Source organism: Populus euphratica, unplaced genomic scaffold (genome assembly GCF_000495115.2).
Source record: "Populus euphratica unplaced genomic scaffold, PopEup_1.0 scaffold7.1, whole genome shotgun sequence".
NCBI lineage: Eukaryota > Viridiplantae > Streptophyta > Magnoliopsida > Malpighiales > Salicaceae > Populus > Populus euphratica.
This window is the reverse complement of record NW_011499871.1, coordinates 1,738,474-1,755,254: the sequence shown is the minus strand read 5'-3', so window position 1 is coordinate 1,755,254 and position 16,781 is coordinate 1,738,474. Positions and strand designations below refer to the sequence as shown.

Genomic DNA, 16,781 nt, shown 5'->3' with positions numbered 1-16,781 from the left:
GCTATCCATCTAAAATAGTCTAGGCGTGTAGGTATGTTAGTCTAGACCCTTTCGCCTAGCATTCATAACTTTTTTCTTTGTTTTATCCATCCACCTTTGTTCTTTTTTCTAAAAAAATATCAGCCGACGCATTATCACATACTATACTTAAAAAAAATATAAAATTATTAATTTAAAAAATATTACAAAAACATAAAATCAAACATGATAAAAAGTTTTTTTTATCTCAATTTATTTTTTATACAATATTAAGATTTAAAATAATTATTATTAATTTTTTTTCATCAAATAAAACTTATTAGTAATAAAATCAATTTTTTAATGATTATATTAAATAAAAATTATGATTTTTTTTCCATTAAATTCATCAATTTTATTTTTGTTTTAAATTTAGGGATTGAAAAATAAAAAAATAAACTTTTACATTATAATTAAATTCACAACTATAGGAATTTTAAAGGAAAAAAATAAAATGACTAAAATAATCTTTCCCTTCAAATTTTAGATTGGACATGATATTTCTTAGTGTTTTATACTTTAATCTCTTTTTATTAATTTTGTTTATCTTAACAAATTTGGACTTATCTTGACTTAGATTGAAAGGCTTAATTTAACCATTTTTGACCTATTGTCAATTTTGTTATCGTATACTGCAATTGAAAAAAAAAATTAAAAGGAAAAAATAGTGAAGAAACTTCCATGTTGTTTATTTTTATGTTTTAAAAATATTTTTTAAATTAAATATTTTTATTTTAAATTTTTATTTTTAAAATATTTTAATATATTGATGTCAAAAATAATTTTTTAAAAATAAAAAAATATTATTTTAATAAGTTTTCAAATAAAACTTATTTTTAAAAACAATTATAACTATACTTCTAAATATAACAATTATATTTAGTAATAGTAATACTACAAAATAAATGAATAACAGACGTGAAAACTAGTTTCTTTTAAAAATCTATTGAAAAAAATCCTTGCGTTTGCCGGGAGTCGAACCCGGGTCTATTGCTTGGAAGGCAATTATCCTAACCGTTGGACTACAAACGCCTTTCACTGCTTAAGAGGTTTAATATATTATTCTTTCTAATACTTTGTTTCATGTAAATAAAGAGTTGATAGCAATAATTCAAGGCATGGCTTTGGAATATGCAGTCCGTAGTTCCTCAGAAATTCACGTTTTTAGTTTCTAATTTTCACTGTCTTTATAATTTGATTCTTGCCTAGAAACTCATTCATTCCTTCATGGTTACTACATTTCAAAATACCAATTTAATTGGCAAGGGTGTGTGTGCGCGTGTGTAAAACAAGGCATTTCGTCCATGGCTGGTTTGTCGATGTCCTAAAACAGCTAAAAACCTGACCTATTCTTTCCTTTTCTAGTTCCCCATTTGCATAGGAGTTTGAAATTAATGTTGGACACTTGATAGCCCAATTGAATCAGACAAATGTTTTAGAATCTCAGAAATAAATGCACATGTTCTAATATCCTTTATGATTGTGGTGAAGAGAATTCAAGGAGGTGGTCCATTTGCATCTCCACAGGTCCTTGTAATTTTTTGGGATCATGGAATAGTATTGGTTTCTTGCTAGTTAGCTTTCAATCACTTAGGCATCCAATTCCATATATAATTTGTTGGGTATGGCTATGTATGTATGTATGAATGTATGTCTGTATGTATGCATGTATGTCTGTATGTATAGTTGAGAGTTAGGTTCTTGCACAACATGACCACACACACATTTTAGTACCAGAAAGTTTTCGGATTCCTATCAAATATTTCCGTTTCAATGCTTAAAGGTCAAAAAGTTAAAATAGTGAAGAAGCCAAGACAGAAATAAAACAAATAGATGCCACTTTAACAGCAGAAGGTATGAAGGGTATAGCAATGAATTTCAATGGGATTTTATTATTTTAGTAGCGGTATTATTATCCAGCATTGGCAGATAATATGAAAGCAATCTTGGTTTTTATTCCTGCAGAAAAATGTTTGTTGGATTCTCCTTTTAAATTCCTTAACCATGATACACTTCTTGTCGATATTGTATAGAAATGATCATAATTTTCAACCTCAAATGAACACGTGAAACTAAAGACACAAAGCACTAGAGATCACTCACGGAACTCCGACTGAGTGTGATGACAATGCGAATTTCTTTTCGATGGTTTAGTTGTTAAAAAATTGGAGGTGTATGTATCTAGGAAATGAAGTGAGAGATGAAGATACAAAGAGAATTGAATGAGACAGATGACTATAGATATACTCAATGTAGGTGATGATGATCAATTGAGAGGTTAAGATGCATGCAGGATATTGTAACAACGGAACAAATACTTGTGGCAGACAGAGTGTTTTATAGGCCGATCCTGACATGATTTCCATGTAGAACATCCATGTTCTCCGAAATGGAGAATGTACACGGGGGGATGGAGAGAGTGAGAGAAGGATTTACATTAGTGAACTCAGATTTTCAATGAGTAGGAAACAGCAAGATATTAGATAGAGTTGTTTTTGCTGAAAGGATATGCAGTCACCAGTAGCTAGCCATTTAAAACTGTAGGTTCTATCAACTATTAACCCCATATAAGAGCAAACATTCTGAAAATCGTGCAGGGCCTTAACATTGCTCGAGAAGCTTGAGGAAGAAAATCGAGAAATACTAATCGGACCTCTATTATCATCTGTTGCATGTATAGATTCTTGTCACCATATGCAATATCTAAATCTGTTAAGAGACAATAGAAGCCAATAAATCCTTATGGTGGCAGAATCGAGATTATTCTTCCAACATTTTTACCTATCTTGTATGCTATGCATCATCCACTGTGTGCTAATGAAATGCATTTGCGCATCCCACAAGAATTTCTGGAAAAGGCTTATCAGATGGAACATGAATTGCTAGTATATATTATCCAGGACTCAAACAACCGAGTGAGGGCGGATTCTGCTAGTTAGATAATCATTGAGTTAAAAACATTTTCTTGATCAGTTGCATTACTCTTGGTCAAAAGGTTCTCAGAACTTGTAATCTTCGCAGTATTCTTCTCATTGATTTTCTCAAGACCAGAAAACAAAACAATTTTCTTAACTTTATCCCTGGAATATATTCCTCAGCCTGAAATTATGTTCTCATAGTTAAAGTCTTGGGAAAATTGTTCCTAAAGAATAGCAAAGCCTGGTATTGATTGTTAGAATTGTTTTCAGCTAAGCTAAGAATTTACAAGGATGTCAAGAGGGAAAAAGTAGAAAAAGTGCAGAGGTTTTTGTTACCCATTCATTTGTTCCTCACTGCGATGTAGGGTGAATATCGCTTGGCAAGCCATCAACAATCCAGTGCAATGAAAATTCAAAGAATCTATTCGTCTTTCATTTCCAAAATTAATACCTTTAATACTTCAATAAGGATAGCGATAGAAGAAGAAGAATAGCATAAACCACTAAATTCCTGACGTAATAAACTTATACCTTAGGAATTATTTTTAGAGCAAAGGAAGAAGATAACATGTTTACAGAAGAATGCTGAGAAAGAGGAACTGAAATTGAACAACTTGTACATTGAAAACAAATATTGGAGCCTAGCTGTCTTTGTCTTTGTCAAGGGAATATTCCCACATGAAAAAGTAAAAAGGCATCTCCACATAAGGAGTTCCAGCCTCTCTATCGTGTTGCTTTTATGGTAACTTCAAGGAGTCTTTAACAGATTGATGACAATTGCAGTAACCAAATGACCAGAAATTGTCACCTAACAAATTCCGGTGCCCTTTTTATTTTTCTACTATTTTTTTAACCTTTTTGATGATTTGCTGATTTTCGTTTGTGGCAGAGCCATGCTAATCTTTTGTGTATCATTTATACAAACACTAATCTGAGTGGTTCAGGTTTTAACAATCCTACTAGTTTTGGCTGATGGACTGGATTGATAACCGTGAAGAGCGAGTCACAAGAAGCGCACATGTTCCTATCAGTATAAAGTTCGAAATTTTCCACATATGCTGAAAAAAGTAAATTAATATTAATGAAAAACCAAATCAGATAACAAAATAAATAAATAATAATAATATGGCATGATGCAAAATGTGTATGTATTTGGATGCCAAATATATGAAGACACAGTTTTATACTCTGTATAACATAATAAATCTTTGGCTTTTTCTATATTACAGTCACTGTTGCCGCCACTATTACCGATCTACTCTGTCACCATCACCACGTCAAAATCTCCGACGGTGAGATATTATGAAAGATAAAATGTGTGTGGCGACTGAAATTGCATGACCATGCAGTTTTAGATTCTAATTCCTCATCCATGCAGCATTATTGAGGTTAAGCATCTTTATCCAGAGTTTTCATCTTCTCTTCTATTATTGCTGTATTATTCTTTTTCTTTATATATCATATCATGACTAGACATACTTTCTTCCCTAGTTGCACCTCGACTTAGCTTGCATCCCCCGACTCTTTAAATTGCTCTTTTCTTCTCATGAACATCCCACATCTAGCAACATCAAGTCCTGCAATTCTTATGAGCTCGTCATTCTCATCCGAACCCTACTTTACTTCAAACTTTTCACTTAGTTTCAAGTCTTTTTCTTGGAAAATATAACAGGAACTCAAGTTAACAATACGGAAAATTCAAAGCAAACCAGGCTGAAAGACTTGGAAGAGTTTATAATTGATTGGAGAATGAATGGCAAAAAGGGTAGCTTCGAGATCAACATTCCACCAGAGGCTACCAAATCCAAGCTGCCTGTTACCAGCAAAGAAGGCAGCATTGGAGCATTTTCCTCCTGTCAAGCATGGATTTGGAGTGTATGGGAATTTGCCAAAGAAGATAGCAACAGAGTTAAATTCGCTTTAAAAGTTGGCCTAGCTGTTCTTCTAGTGTCCTTGCTTATACTATTCCGAGCACCTTATGATATATTCGGCACCAATATCATCTGGTCCATCCTCACTGTGGCTATCATGTTCGAATACACAGTTGGTAAGTATATAATTACAATTATCTGCGGACACATGTTTATGGGGTTTTTTTTTTTGCATGCTCATATGTAAATGAAAAGCCATTGTTTGCGTGCTATACCGAAAATTAAGATTAAAAAAATGAGTTGCAAAAATTAAAAAGAAAGTTACCTTAACGGCTGCAAGCTTTATGGCTGTTGTTTTCTCAAGGTGCAACTTTTAATCGAGGATTCAACCGAGCTCTTGGAAGCTTGCTTGCAGGAGTGTTGGCTATTGCAGTTGCTCAGTTAGCTATACAGTCGGGCCGGGTTGCCGAGCCTATTATAATTGGCATTAGCATCTTTCTGATTGGTATAGCTTCTAAATTTTTGAAATGCTAGGAACAACAGAACGAGATTAAATTAGTATATGCTAAATAACTTTTATATGCAATATTATTTGTAGGGTCTGTTACATCATTCATGAAATTATGGCCATCACTTGTGCCATATGAATATGGGTTCAGGGTCATCCTCTTTACCTACTGCTTGATCATAGTATCTGGTTATCGTATGGGGAATCCAATAACAACAGCAATGGACCGACTGTACTCTATTGCCATTGGAGGGTTTGTAGCAGTCCTAGTGAATGTGTTTGTTTTTCCTATATGGGCTGGGGAGCAGTTGCACAAGGAACTTGTCAACAGCTTTAACTCGGTAGCCGACTCTCTCGAAGGTAAGACAATCGCTTAGGTTTCATTTTTTAGTGTATGGATATATTATCAAATTACCAGCAACACATTAGTTTATATATTAAGAGGAACAAATAATAGATAGGAACTAATGCCAGTACTCTTTTCCGGAATTCTAGAATGCGTGAAGAAATATTTAGAAGACGAAGGGCTAGATCATCCAGAGTTCTCCAAGACTGTGATGGATGAATTTCCAGATGAGCCAAATTACAGGAGATGCAAAAGCACCCTAAATTCATCTGCAAAACTTGAATCCTTGGTAAATATGTGTTAACACTTTTGCTGTCAAGGCTAGCTTATTTTGAATTGCAAAGATTAACAATGATCATTAATGTTTTTGCTGGCTTCGTTTGAAAGGCCAACTCAGCGAAATGGGAGCCACCGCATGGCAAGTTTCGACACTTCTTCTATCCATGGTCAGAGTATGTTAAAGTTGGGGCAGTTCTACGATATTGTGCTTATGAGGTCATGGCACTTCATGGTGTTTTACACTCTGAGATTCAGGTATTTTACTTTCACTTTTCTCTGATTGTATCTATGCGTGTGCATCCAGTGTGCAACTTCAATGATGCTTAATAAGGTGTGCATAAATTATCAGACGGGATATTCATATTCTTCTTTAGCAGAATCAGATGCTAACTGTGTACAAATATGCCTGCAACAAACAAAGCCTACCTTAGCTAGATTTATCTGAGACAAAAGAACACTTCGAAAGGCAAATCGGACTCGAACCAAAATTATACGAAGTATTTGTTCTTTCGATTGGCTTCCATTAAGGGGATGGCATAAGAATATTGACTCGCTGAGTGATAACACACAAATGATAAATGTCCATTTATTCTTTGTTCTTTGTCTCATATCAATTGAATTGTTCCCATAATAACAAGTATACAAAGATTCCCGTGACTTGATTAATAGTAGTTCAATCCACAGTAAGCATGACCTATATATGTCTTCGTATTCAAAATACTGATAATACAAGTGAAAAGGCACAGCTAAAGAACAATTTTTAATACAACAATATGGTCTACAATAGAAACTATGTATTCATCTGTATATGCGTACAAAAAAAAATTTGTTAGTCCACTGGTTATAAGGCAGATTAACTCGGATTTTCAGATTGGTAAGCTTCATACTTGGTAAGCTTCAACCCGCAGAAGTTCTTTTCTCCACCTTTCGTTCGCTAAGCCAATTGATCATCTAGATATAGTCGTACGTAGAAACTGTAGATGGTTTCAGAAACACAAGTCGACATAAATCCGATATATAGAGTGAAAACTTAATAAACTATAACTACTTTCTGATTGTATATCGCAAACATTATTAATTTTGATGTTATTTTCTATCTGCAGGCACCTCACAACCTCCGGTTCACATTCTACTCAGAGATTCGGGAAGCAGCAACACATGCTGCAGAGGTCGTTAGGAGCTTGGGAAAAGACATTAGTAACATGAAGCGAAGCCCAAAAACCTCACTACTAAAGAAGGTTCATAGCGCAACGGAGCGCCTGCAACGAGCCATAGACATGCACTCTTATCTCCTCACATCTAATTTTGATCCTCCTGACAACTATTCCAAACCACTTACCAAGCCCCCGGTCACATTTTCAACCATCCAGTACGACCTCTCGAATCCATTAACCGAGTTTGACTGTAACATTACAGAAAATAACCTGAGTCAAATAAACCAAAACGTGCCTTCAGGGACTCCTCCACAACAGACAGAGTCCTACCATGAGATGATGAGGAAACAGTCAAGAAGACTCCATTCATGGCCATCAAGGGAAGTGGATGCTTTTGAAGAAGAAGGAGTTCTCAGCATGGACTTTCTGCCAAGAATGAAAGCATTGGAGAGCACTGCAGCATTGTCACTTGCCAATTTTACTTCCTTACTCATTGAGTTTGTTGCTAGGCTCGATCACTTGGTCGAAGCAGTTGATGAGCTTTCAAAGATGGCCAAATTCAATCATGAGGCTGTATAGCTGGAATATATACAGATTTCGATAAATTCCTAATGTGCAAGTTAATTATACTACCAAAAAGAAAATTATAAATTGGAGAGTGAAAAATATTATGGGCTCTAATAGATGTTGTAACTTGTAATCACCTGAAATAACAATAAGAAAAAAGTTTTTAAGTTTTTGTTCATTTATTGTTTCAGCTTATAAGAATCTAAAGCATGAATAGCATTACTGGTTTTACAACAGAAAACGAAAGAGGGGTTTTGGGTTGATGTCGATGAGATCGTGAAAAAAACTTGACATAAAAGATAATTTTCTTGGTTGGTGAAGCTAGGTTGATAAGCGAGGACAAAATATATAGCAAGAGAAAAAAATGAGGTGAGGTGAGGGAGTGCATATTTGGCATGGTTTCCTAGGGTTTTGCTCAGCTTTCATGGCATTTGGCTGGCTTTTTTTGTTGCTAGAAATTACTATGTGGTTGTGTTATGGTGATCTTCTGGCCTTTTTTCTTGCTTTGCTTGCATTATGTATCAGGTCTTGGAATTTCTTCATGTTGAAGATACCTTATCATTAGTGGGGAAACTGGTTTGACTGGTAATGACGGCTCTTGGTTGATGTGCTTTAGATTGATGTGCAATGCAGGCTATTAGTCAAAAATGGTGGTGATGATCTGTGATTATTGTCCAAAAAATAGGCACCTGGTCTCCATAAAAAGTACAAAACAAAGAGTAAAAAAAACCATGAGTGTATAGAATACATGAATAGTTTGTGTGGACGATTCATAGAAACCCACAAAAATATACAGGAGAGTGTCTGGTAGATTGGTCAAACTGAGGCAACACTTGGTTTGGGTTGTCTTTTGGCTAGAAAATTTACAATCATTTAGGCTATGCCTAACTGGCTAGAAAGATTCCATCCACGTGGACATTAACCCAAGTAAGAGCATTGAAGTGATATATTAAAAAGTCAAATTGATACAATATTTTTTTTTGAAAAGTATAAATATAATTTTTTTATATACATCCCAATAATAAAAAGTTATTTAAAAGATTTAATTATATTTTAATATATTTTATTTTACATTAATTTTAATATAATTATATAACCAATTTAGATATTTTTTATATAATATAATTATGATGTTATTAATTATTTAATTAGTATATATGAATAATTTATAAAATTAAATATAAAATTAATGAAGTAATATGAAAGTTAAAAGATATAATTTTAAGTTAAATTTAAAACTTTTAAATTTAAAATTTATTTATATAAATATTTTTAATTTTCAGTTTTATATGTTAAAATAGTACTTTTACCTTAAAAAAAGTCGTCAGTATTATCATTCATTTTTGTTTTTTACTACAGAGAAATATAAAAATAACATTTATTGTCTTACACAGCTATTTTAGCTGATCATTTGGTTGATTAGTTGAAGTGCTTAGAAACAAATATAAAAGCTAAAAGTACAATTTTTTTTTTACCTATTTTTTTTACTATCTGGTTATGGTTATAGATGCTTTAAATGAAAGTCTAATTATTTAAGTTTGCTTAAGTGATTGAAATTTTTTTTTTATTGTCATTTATTTTAAACATATATTACTTTAAAAAGAGAAGAATATTTTTTGTATATATTACCTTTTTAGGCTATGGTTGCATGATAATATTGTAGGCTAGGCTAGGTATGTATGAGAACTACCTTTGACTTTTAGTAATTCTTCTTGTATGAAGTTTCTTCATGTAATTCTTTGCTAAAGTTTTGCAAGAAGAGAATAATTTTTGTTTCTAAAAGAAAAATAGTCTAGTAATAAGTGAGTTGGTTCATAAAAGTGTATAAAAATATATTTTTATAGAAGAATGTTTCTGAATAGTCAAGAAAAATCTATTTTTTTGAGAAGGATTCCTAATTTTTTTTTTTAAGATAAATAATCATGGAAACCTTAAAAACTTGGAGACAGAAAGACTTTTTCATAAAAATTTCAAGAAGAATCTATATTTTTTTTAGAGACAAGCGGTCATTGAAACCTTGAGGAGGATCCCTAATCTTAATAATCATGGAGATCTAGAGAACTTGGAGACAAAAAGACTTTTCCATGAAGATTTCAGGGAGTTATGGAGATTTTCATGGAGATATTTTGTTGGATGCATGAAAAGCACTATTCTTTTTTTTTTTGAAAAAAAAAGACAATGAAGATATAATTTATAAAATTTATATTATCTTATGCAGTGCATCATGAAGACTTTTTTTCTGTTTGTTTATGTTTTATCTCTTCCTTCATAAATTATTGAAGATATCATCTAAAAATTAATCTTTCTTTCTTATTTTCGAGTGCTTGACACTCTTTAGTGTTGTGCCTATGATCATTGTGAAAGAAATAAAATTTTTCAGGATTCCTTATTTTTAAACTATTTTTCATTGGAGGTAAGTATTGCATTAAATCTTTTCCTTTTATGGTGATCAACATATTAACTCGTGTGATGGTGAGAGGTGTGGTCAGAAATCCAAGAAATATCAAGTGATCATGAATGTTTTTTGGTAAAAGACTAGTGATATTATAGAGATTTTGCTATTTGAAAACGATGGTGACCTTTACTAGTCACACTAGCTTTTTCTATTCAAACATAGTTCTCCATCACTTAATTCATTTTAGAAAGTGTTTTTTCATGAAAAGAATACATGCATTCCCATAATGAGTAGTTATAAACTTCATTGATTAGAGATTTAATGGCAATAGGTTTAAGCATATTTTTTATGCTTAGAATTTCCTTGTTGAACATATGCCCTAGTACTTTGACTCTTTCATTGTATAATAGTAAAGATTTAAGTTGTACTTTTTTTAACAGAAATATTGGTGTTGAAACAAGAGATGAGTTTCATATAGAAATCATGAAGACCTAGGATAGAGCTAGGATTAAAGCTATGATATCACAACTTAGCAAGTCCACAAAAAGTTATGGAAAAATCATATACTTAGCATCATTGTTTGTTATTACTAACTCCAAAATACTTTTTATATTTTGTATGTGCTCCCTAGGATTTGTAAGGCCTTAATAGTTATATAGGTTGACCTTTATAACGATACAATCCCGAGGTGAGTGTGTAACATTAAAGTAGAGATTCTTCTATACTTTGGGAATGGTGTTTAGGAGCATGTGTATTTTTATGAACATTGTTTTTGGTTTTTTTTTTTGTTCATGATGAAAAGCATGTGAACGAAATTAGACTCAGAAGAAAAATATTGATGGAGATATCCACACTTGTGGCTAGGATATGTTAAGGAATGCTGACTTATTTAAAGAATTTGAGTATTGTGCATACATAACATATTGTTTTGTCCTGTTTCTTTATATAACTAAAGTTATCTTCGTACACTTGGTGTATGCAATAGAGTTATATGTTGACTTTCTTGTTGATGAAATGAAAGAATGTGAAGTTATTTTTATATGGTTAACATAACATTATTGAGTACTTGTATTTATACTTGTTAAGAGAGTTGTTGAAGAACTAATGAAACTAAATTTCTTATGGTAAAGAAATCAATTACTCTCTATTGTCCTGGGGTTTCATCAGCCATGAATAATATTTTTAATAAAGAGTGAAAAAGAATAAACTAGCTTTTTTTTATATATATAAATAACGCCATTAATGAGGTCGTGAAAAAAACTTCACACAAAAATTAATTTTTTTAGCCAAAGATACCAAGCTAATAGGCAATTCTTGTAAAAATAAGTCCCTTAAAAAACAAATAACTATTTAATGCTTAAGTTAGTATATGTATATAGAGAAAAAATATATATATAACAGGAGAAAAAAAAATAGATGAGATGAAGGAGTGCGTATTTGGCATGGCATTCCAAGACTTTGCCTAACTTTCATAGCCCTTAGCTAGGTTTTTTATTAGTTTTTCTTACTAGAAATTATTATGTGACTGTGTTATATGTGTTATATTGACCCTCTAGCTTTTGTTCTAGCTTTGCTTACCCAAGTGTATTTATACACCATGCATTGAAATTTCTTCATGTAGAAGATATTTTGTCATTAAAGAAAAAAATTGATTTAGCTAGATATAATAATTTTGGGTTAACTTGTCATGCATGTTATTGATAAAAAATATTTGCGACAATATGCAATTATTGGCTAGAAAATAGATACTAGATTTGCATTAAAAAGTATAGGAATAAAAAGCGTAGAAAAAGCTAGATTTGGATTGTGTTTATGAAAAGTTGGCTCATGAGAATCCATAAAAATGCATAGAATAGCATGTTTGATATATTAGTTATACTAGGACAAGATCGGGTTTAGGTTGAACTTTCTCAACTAGTTGGAGAAACACTTCAGCCACGTGGGTATCAGCCCTGGTGTTTGGAAGTCCAGCCGCTTGGACCTGTCCTAGATGATATATATACATATATATATATATATATATATCAATTCAAAGTACCTTTTCTCAGCAGTTACATTTTTTAATTTGTTTTACCTTTTGATCTAATCCTCCAATTACTTTACGAATTCAATTTGAAAATCATAGCGTCACGCGGCCCACGAGTTAGCACCATGAAATTAGTTTCCTCACATTCTCACCACGAGAAGCAAATTAGTGCTCCTACAGTTAAGTAGGTCCAACAAGCCTGGAAGGATCCCGGCAAATCAGTACTGCACTCAAACTTTGAAGGAAACCATTTCCTGAATAGTGCAAAGCCTTACAGGATTTGATACGCAGGTAACATCCCAATAAAATCCACTCGTCCATAACCTCTTTGGATATCTTACAAGTATACAACGCAGCTTGTTGGGCATCCACAAACAGCTCTTGAATCAGAGCAAGGCATGCACTCTGAAAACAGGCTCAACAGTAAAGCAGTTCTAACCAGAAATAAAATTCAAAACCTTAACTAACATGATACTGCTTAAAGGATTTATTATAACCAGAATGTTTGACAAACTGACCGACCTTACAGGCGACAACCTGAGTACACCACAACCTGCTGAGAAGAGAGAAATATTTACAAGAAAAGAACACCAGACCTGACTTAATGCTGACTAACCTACTTGGTTTTCCCACACAAGGGTGACAACGATCTTGCATGTCCTCCCCATCTTGACAAATGAATGAGAACAAGGTCTAAACACCAACAGACTAGACCAATAAATCCGAAGGACCCAAACAGCTAGAAAGTCTTTCACTAGCTAAGAACAAATCAAACACAAGTGAAACAAGTCCTACATCCAGTTCTGAGTTGTAACATATGATTTTCTTGGCTCTGGTGGATCTCCAGCTACAATTTGGTTGCTGCATGAGCCAACACCAGAACCACCAGCAAGCATTGCCATCAAACTGCCTCCATGCACCCTGCCTTCTGATACAAAAACTGGCATTGATGAGAGACCTGCTTCACTGGCAGAGAGATGAGCATTTGAGACTCCGAAATGTTTCAAATCAGAAGTAGTTCTTCCCAATGAATCCCTGGCACTAGTACCCATCTTCACAATATCGACAGTCATGTCCTCGACAGTGATAACTTCTTTTGTCTTCTCAGACTGACTAATTTTAGGGTCCTGGACCATAGGTCCCAAGGTGACACCACCATGAACCCTCTTGTCCTGCACCAAACCGCTGTGAAGTGCACAGAGACCTGTCTTGCCCCTTGCAAATGAGGTACAAGGACCAGAAGGTAGGTGACCATATTCTGATCCAGGATGACCCCAAGAGCATCTCTTCCCTCCACCATGTGCCTTGCAGAAATCGGTGCTGCCTTGAGCACTTTTACCACATCCTTCAACCTTGCACCTTTTTCCACCGCCATGACGGACACAAAAATCTGTACGTCCTCTTGCACTCTTTGTGCACTCAGGTACAGCACACCTCTTTCCACCCCCATGTGCGACGCAGAAGTTGGTCCCTCCATGTACACTCTTACTACAAACCCCACCACCTTGGAAGGCACACCTTTTTCCTCCTCCGTGGCCTTTACAAAAAGGAGTGCTCCCTTCAGCACCCTTGGTGCATCCTGGAGCAGTGCAGCGTTTCCCCCCACCATGTGCCTTACATAACATGGTGCTCCCTTGTGCACCTTTTGTGCATCCTAAGAATTGGCATCGCCGACCACCTCCATGAGAAATGCAGAGACCAGATAGACCTTCTGCACTCTTTGTGCAATTTTCTTTCTGGCATCTCTTACCCCCACCGTGTCGGATGCACAAACCAGATTTTCCTCTGGCAGCTCGAGCACAACCCTCACGACTGCATCTCCGCCCCCCACCATGGGCAATACAGAAATCTGTGCGACCTTCGGCACTTTTTGTGCAACCAAGGAATTCACAGCGGCGTCCACCCCCATGGGCCTTGCAGTACACTGTTCGGCCCTCAGCTCCCTTGTGACAGCCTGCTTTCTGACACCTTCGGCCTCCACCATGTGAAATACAACGGCCGGAAGCACCTCTGGCACCCTTTCCACATCCTTCAACCTGACATAACTTTGAGCTAGCGCTGCGTTGATATGGCTGTTGCTGCTGTGTTATCCCAGAAGTGCAGGTGACTGAACTTTTTGGCGTTATCACACTAGATGAGTGGTCTGGAAAACTGGAAGTAGGATCCCTAGTTCTTGGAATCTGGTTGAAGAAGCTAGCCTCTTTGTTCTGGGAAATCTGCAATGGAAGCAATGTAATCCCTGATTTCCAACTATATGATGTCAATCGTTCATCCACATTTGATGCTCCACCCATGCCAAATTCAAGTGAACTAGAGTGTGGATGGATGCTAGTAACATCAGATTCACAAGGACCAGTGGAGAGACTCAACTCCAAGTCAACCCTGGGCTGCAATTCCATTCCTTTGATATTTGAACCAGCAGGCTTCTTTGGGCTTGACATCTTCTCGTTGCCAAGATGGAGAGAGAAGTCCAATTCAAGATCCATTGAGGACTCTTCATCAGTTTCTTTGGCAGAAGACATAGCTGTGCAAGCAGTTGCTGAACTCCCCTTACTGTCTGAAGAACTTGAAGAGCGGCGAAGCCCAAGGGATAGTGAAGAACCAACATATAGGCCCATGGATCCATCAATCAAATTCCGCTTCCGCTTAATACCCTTAGAGGGAGACCCATAGGGAACCAAAGATCCTAGGGAATCAAGGCGCAAGACAGTATCTGCACTGAATTTGGTGCCAGCTACTCCAACTCCAATGGGCATTGAGCTGCCCAAAATCTTGGATGCATTTGAAGGGCAATCAGCAACAAAACCAAGGTTCGGGAGTCTGTTGTCCATGAAGCAATGGCTAAACATAAAGTGATTTCCAAACCTAAGATCAATCTTAATGAACAGTTCACCTGACTTCTGGGGTAAAGAAAAATAAACTACAAAACTTCGTTAGATGTCGAAAAAATTAGTTACAGAACTAGGGTTAGATATCTCTGAAAGGGTACATCCCACCCCCACTAACGAATCCAGATGTATCACAACGGTCCATTTTCTTATTAAGTAGTTTAACCCAGAAGTAGGCTGATTAGTTGGAACAGAAGAGGATGAATCTGGGCACACTAGATTCCTTCATAACAGTATGCTAGTCAACCTTCCTGTTTCACAAGTCCTATGGTTAGAAAAAATACGTCAAAGAACTACCAAAAAGTAAATGCAACCAGATTCAACATCATCTCATGAGATTAAGTAAATGTTTGTATCTATTGAAACTTGCAACAATTAACTCCCACTAAAACAAAACAAAAGTGAGAAGAAAAAAGAAAGAAACTAAAGCAAAACAAGTTGCTTCGGAAGTACTTTTGCAGACATCGTGAAATACAGCACTAAGAAGGTAATAAGAATCAACATCAGAGCTCATGAATGCAAATAGTCCCAAATTCAATCAAGAGTCTTTACATCTATCAGGCTAGGAATATATCAGGGACTCTTATGGTGAGAAAAATAACAGAAGAAGACAATTCTAGTGCTGTATCTATTATAAATTATTCAATCAATACATAAAAATTACTCAATAAAAGCAATAAATTTGATCTCAAACAGAACATTTTTTTTTCTGAAATGCTAACCAAATGGGATAGTACACTTCAAAATTTTAAGCAAACCTCTCTCAACACCCCAGAAGAGAAGCACAGACCAAACGCAACAACCAGGTGCCACCAGCAGATCTACGAGGAAAAAAAGAGCAGAATTCGATAAGATAATCAGCAATGAACAAGTATAAAAAAGCTGCAAAGTTGACAGCAGGTCAAAACTTAATAATCATTATTGAGAATAAGAAGAGAAAGAAACATCAATTATTACGGAAACATCAATTATTACGGAAACATCATATCAGTTCAAATATAATCCATTAAAAGAATCCAAACATCTTTCACAAAACGAAACCAGACACATTGGTTCTTGCCATAATTCAAATGGAGCATACTCACTGATTATCTATCCAGAATCTCAATTAAAAAATACAAAAAAACAAAAATTAATCACATAAACGGAGGAAAACATAACAAAAATCAAATAGTCGAATTGAGATCTATAAAGCTAAGAATGAAACACAGAAAGGGCTTTAGCAGTCCAAGCCAAAAAAGGCTTATCAGTCTTCCTTGATTGCTAATCAAGCAAACCAATAAAAGACAAAAAAATTACTGCAAGTTTTAAGCAGCTTACTAAACACACTAAAATAACATGGGACATGATAAAATAAATCAAAATTCTACCCCGTTTGACTGCTTAAAACATCCAAAAACTGAAAACAAAGCCAAAACCGATAAAGCTCAATTATTTAACTATCTGAAGCAAGAACTTCTCAGCTTAACTAATTAAGAAACACAAAAAACCCTCTAATTCTTCATGCTTTCCTTCAGTTTCTCAGCAACCAGACAGGCCGTGAATCACAAGAATTCCGATTCGAAAAAACAAAATCCAAATTTAAGATGTTAGCTATAAGTACCTCGAGATTTGATTGGAATCGACGGAATCAGGTGCGGAGATTACGCGGACCGATCAAACGACGGGGAGTCTTTAGGGATCTTAGAAGCAACGGCAGCGAGGGGGATAAAAAAAGAGGAGGCGGAGAGTGAGAGGAAATAGCGAGGCGAGAGACGCGAAAAAATGAAGAGAGGGATAGGTGGAAAAGACGAATAGAAGAAAAGAAGGAG

General features: G+C 34.9%; 2 protein-coding genes and 1 non-coding gene across 6 annotated transcripts; 1 reads left to right on the top strand and 2 right to left on the bottom strand.

Moving 5' to 3' along the window:
* Positions 1-978: 978 nt before the first annotated feature.
* TRNAG-UCC (transfer RNA glycine (anticodon UCC)) lies at positions 979-1,050 on the bottom strand. Its single transcript has one exon. It is a non-coding gene; the product is annotated as a tRNA-Gly (tRNA).
* Positions 1,051-4,444: 3,394 nt separating this feature from the next.
* LOC105127387 (aluminum-activated malate transporter 9-like) lies at positions 4,445-7,834 on the top strand. The gene is made up of 6 exons (XM_011028657.1): positions 4,445-4,983; positions 5,172-5,312; positions 5,406-5,675; positions 5,811-5,950; positions 6,049-6,195; positions 7,044-7,834. The coding sequence occupies exons 1-6, from the start codon at positions 4,686-4,688 to the stop codon at positions 7,671-7,673; spliced, it is 1,626 nt and encodes a 541-aa protein (XP_011026959.1). The 5' UTR covers positions 4,445-4,685; the 3' UTR covers positions 7,674-7,834.
* A 4,693-nt stretch (positions 7,835-12,527) lies between these two features.
* Positions 12,528-16,781, bottom strand: LOC105127385 (uncharacterized). Of its 4 annotated transcripts, none has more exons than XM_011028653.1 (3): positions 16,574-16,781; positions 15,729-15,791; positions 12,528-15,221 (listed from the first exon to the last, which is right to left on the bottom strand). In XM_011028653.1, exon 3 carries the CDS (start codon positions 14,929-14,931, stop codon positions 12,874-12,876), a length of 2,058 nt encoding a protein of 685 aa, XP_011026955.1. In that variant the 5' UTR covers positions 14,932-15,221; positions 15,729-15,791; positions 16,574-16,781; the 3' UTR covers positions 12,528-12,873. The 4 variants fall into 4 exon arrangements, with proteins under 4 accessions (XP_011026955.1, XP_011026956.1, XP_011026957.1 ...); XM_011028654.1 differs by having other exon boundaries at positions 12,528-15,217; XM_011028655.1 differs by having other exon boundaries at positions 15,738-15,791.

Coding starts and splice junctions, on each gene's coding strand:
- LOC105127387 (XM_011028657.1), top strand. CDS start 4,686: ATGAATGGCAAAAAGGGTAGCTTCGAGATCAACATTCCACCAGAGGCT. Junction 4,984..5,171: donor CATGTTCGAATACACAGTTG/GTAAGTATATAA, acceptor TGTTTTCTCAAG/GTGCAACTTTTAATCGAGGA. Junction 5,676..5,810: donor GGTAGCCGACTCTCTCGAAG/GTAAGACAATCG, acceptor CCGGAATTCTAG/AATGCGTGAAGAAATATTTA.
- LOC105127385 (XM_011028653.1), bottom strand. CDS start 14,931: ATGTTTAGCCATTGCTTCATGGACAACAGACTCCCGAACCTTGGTTTT.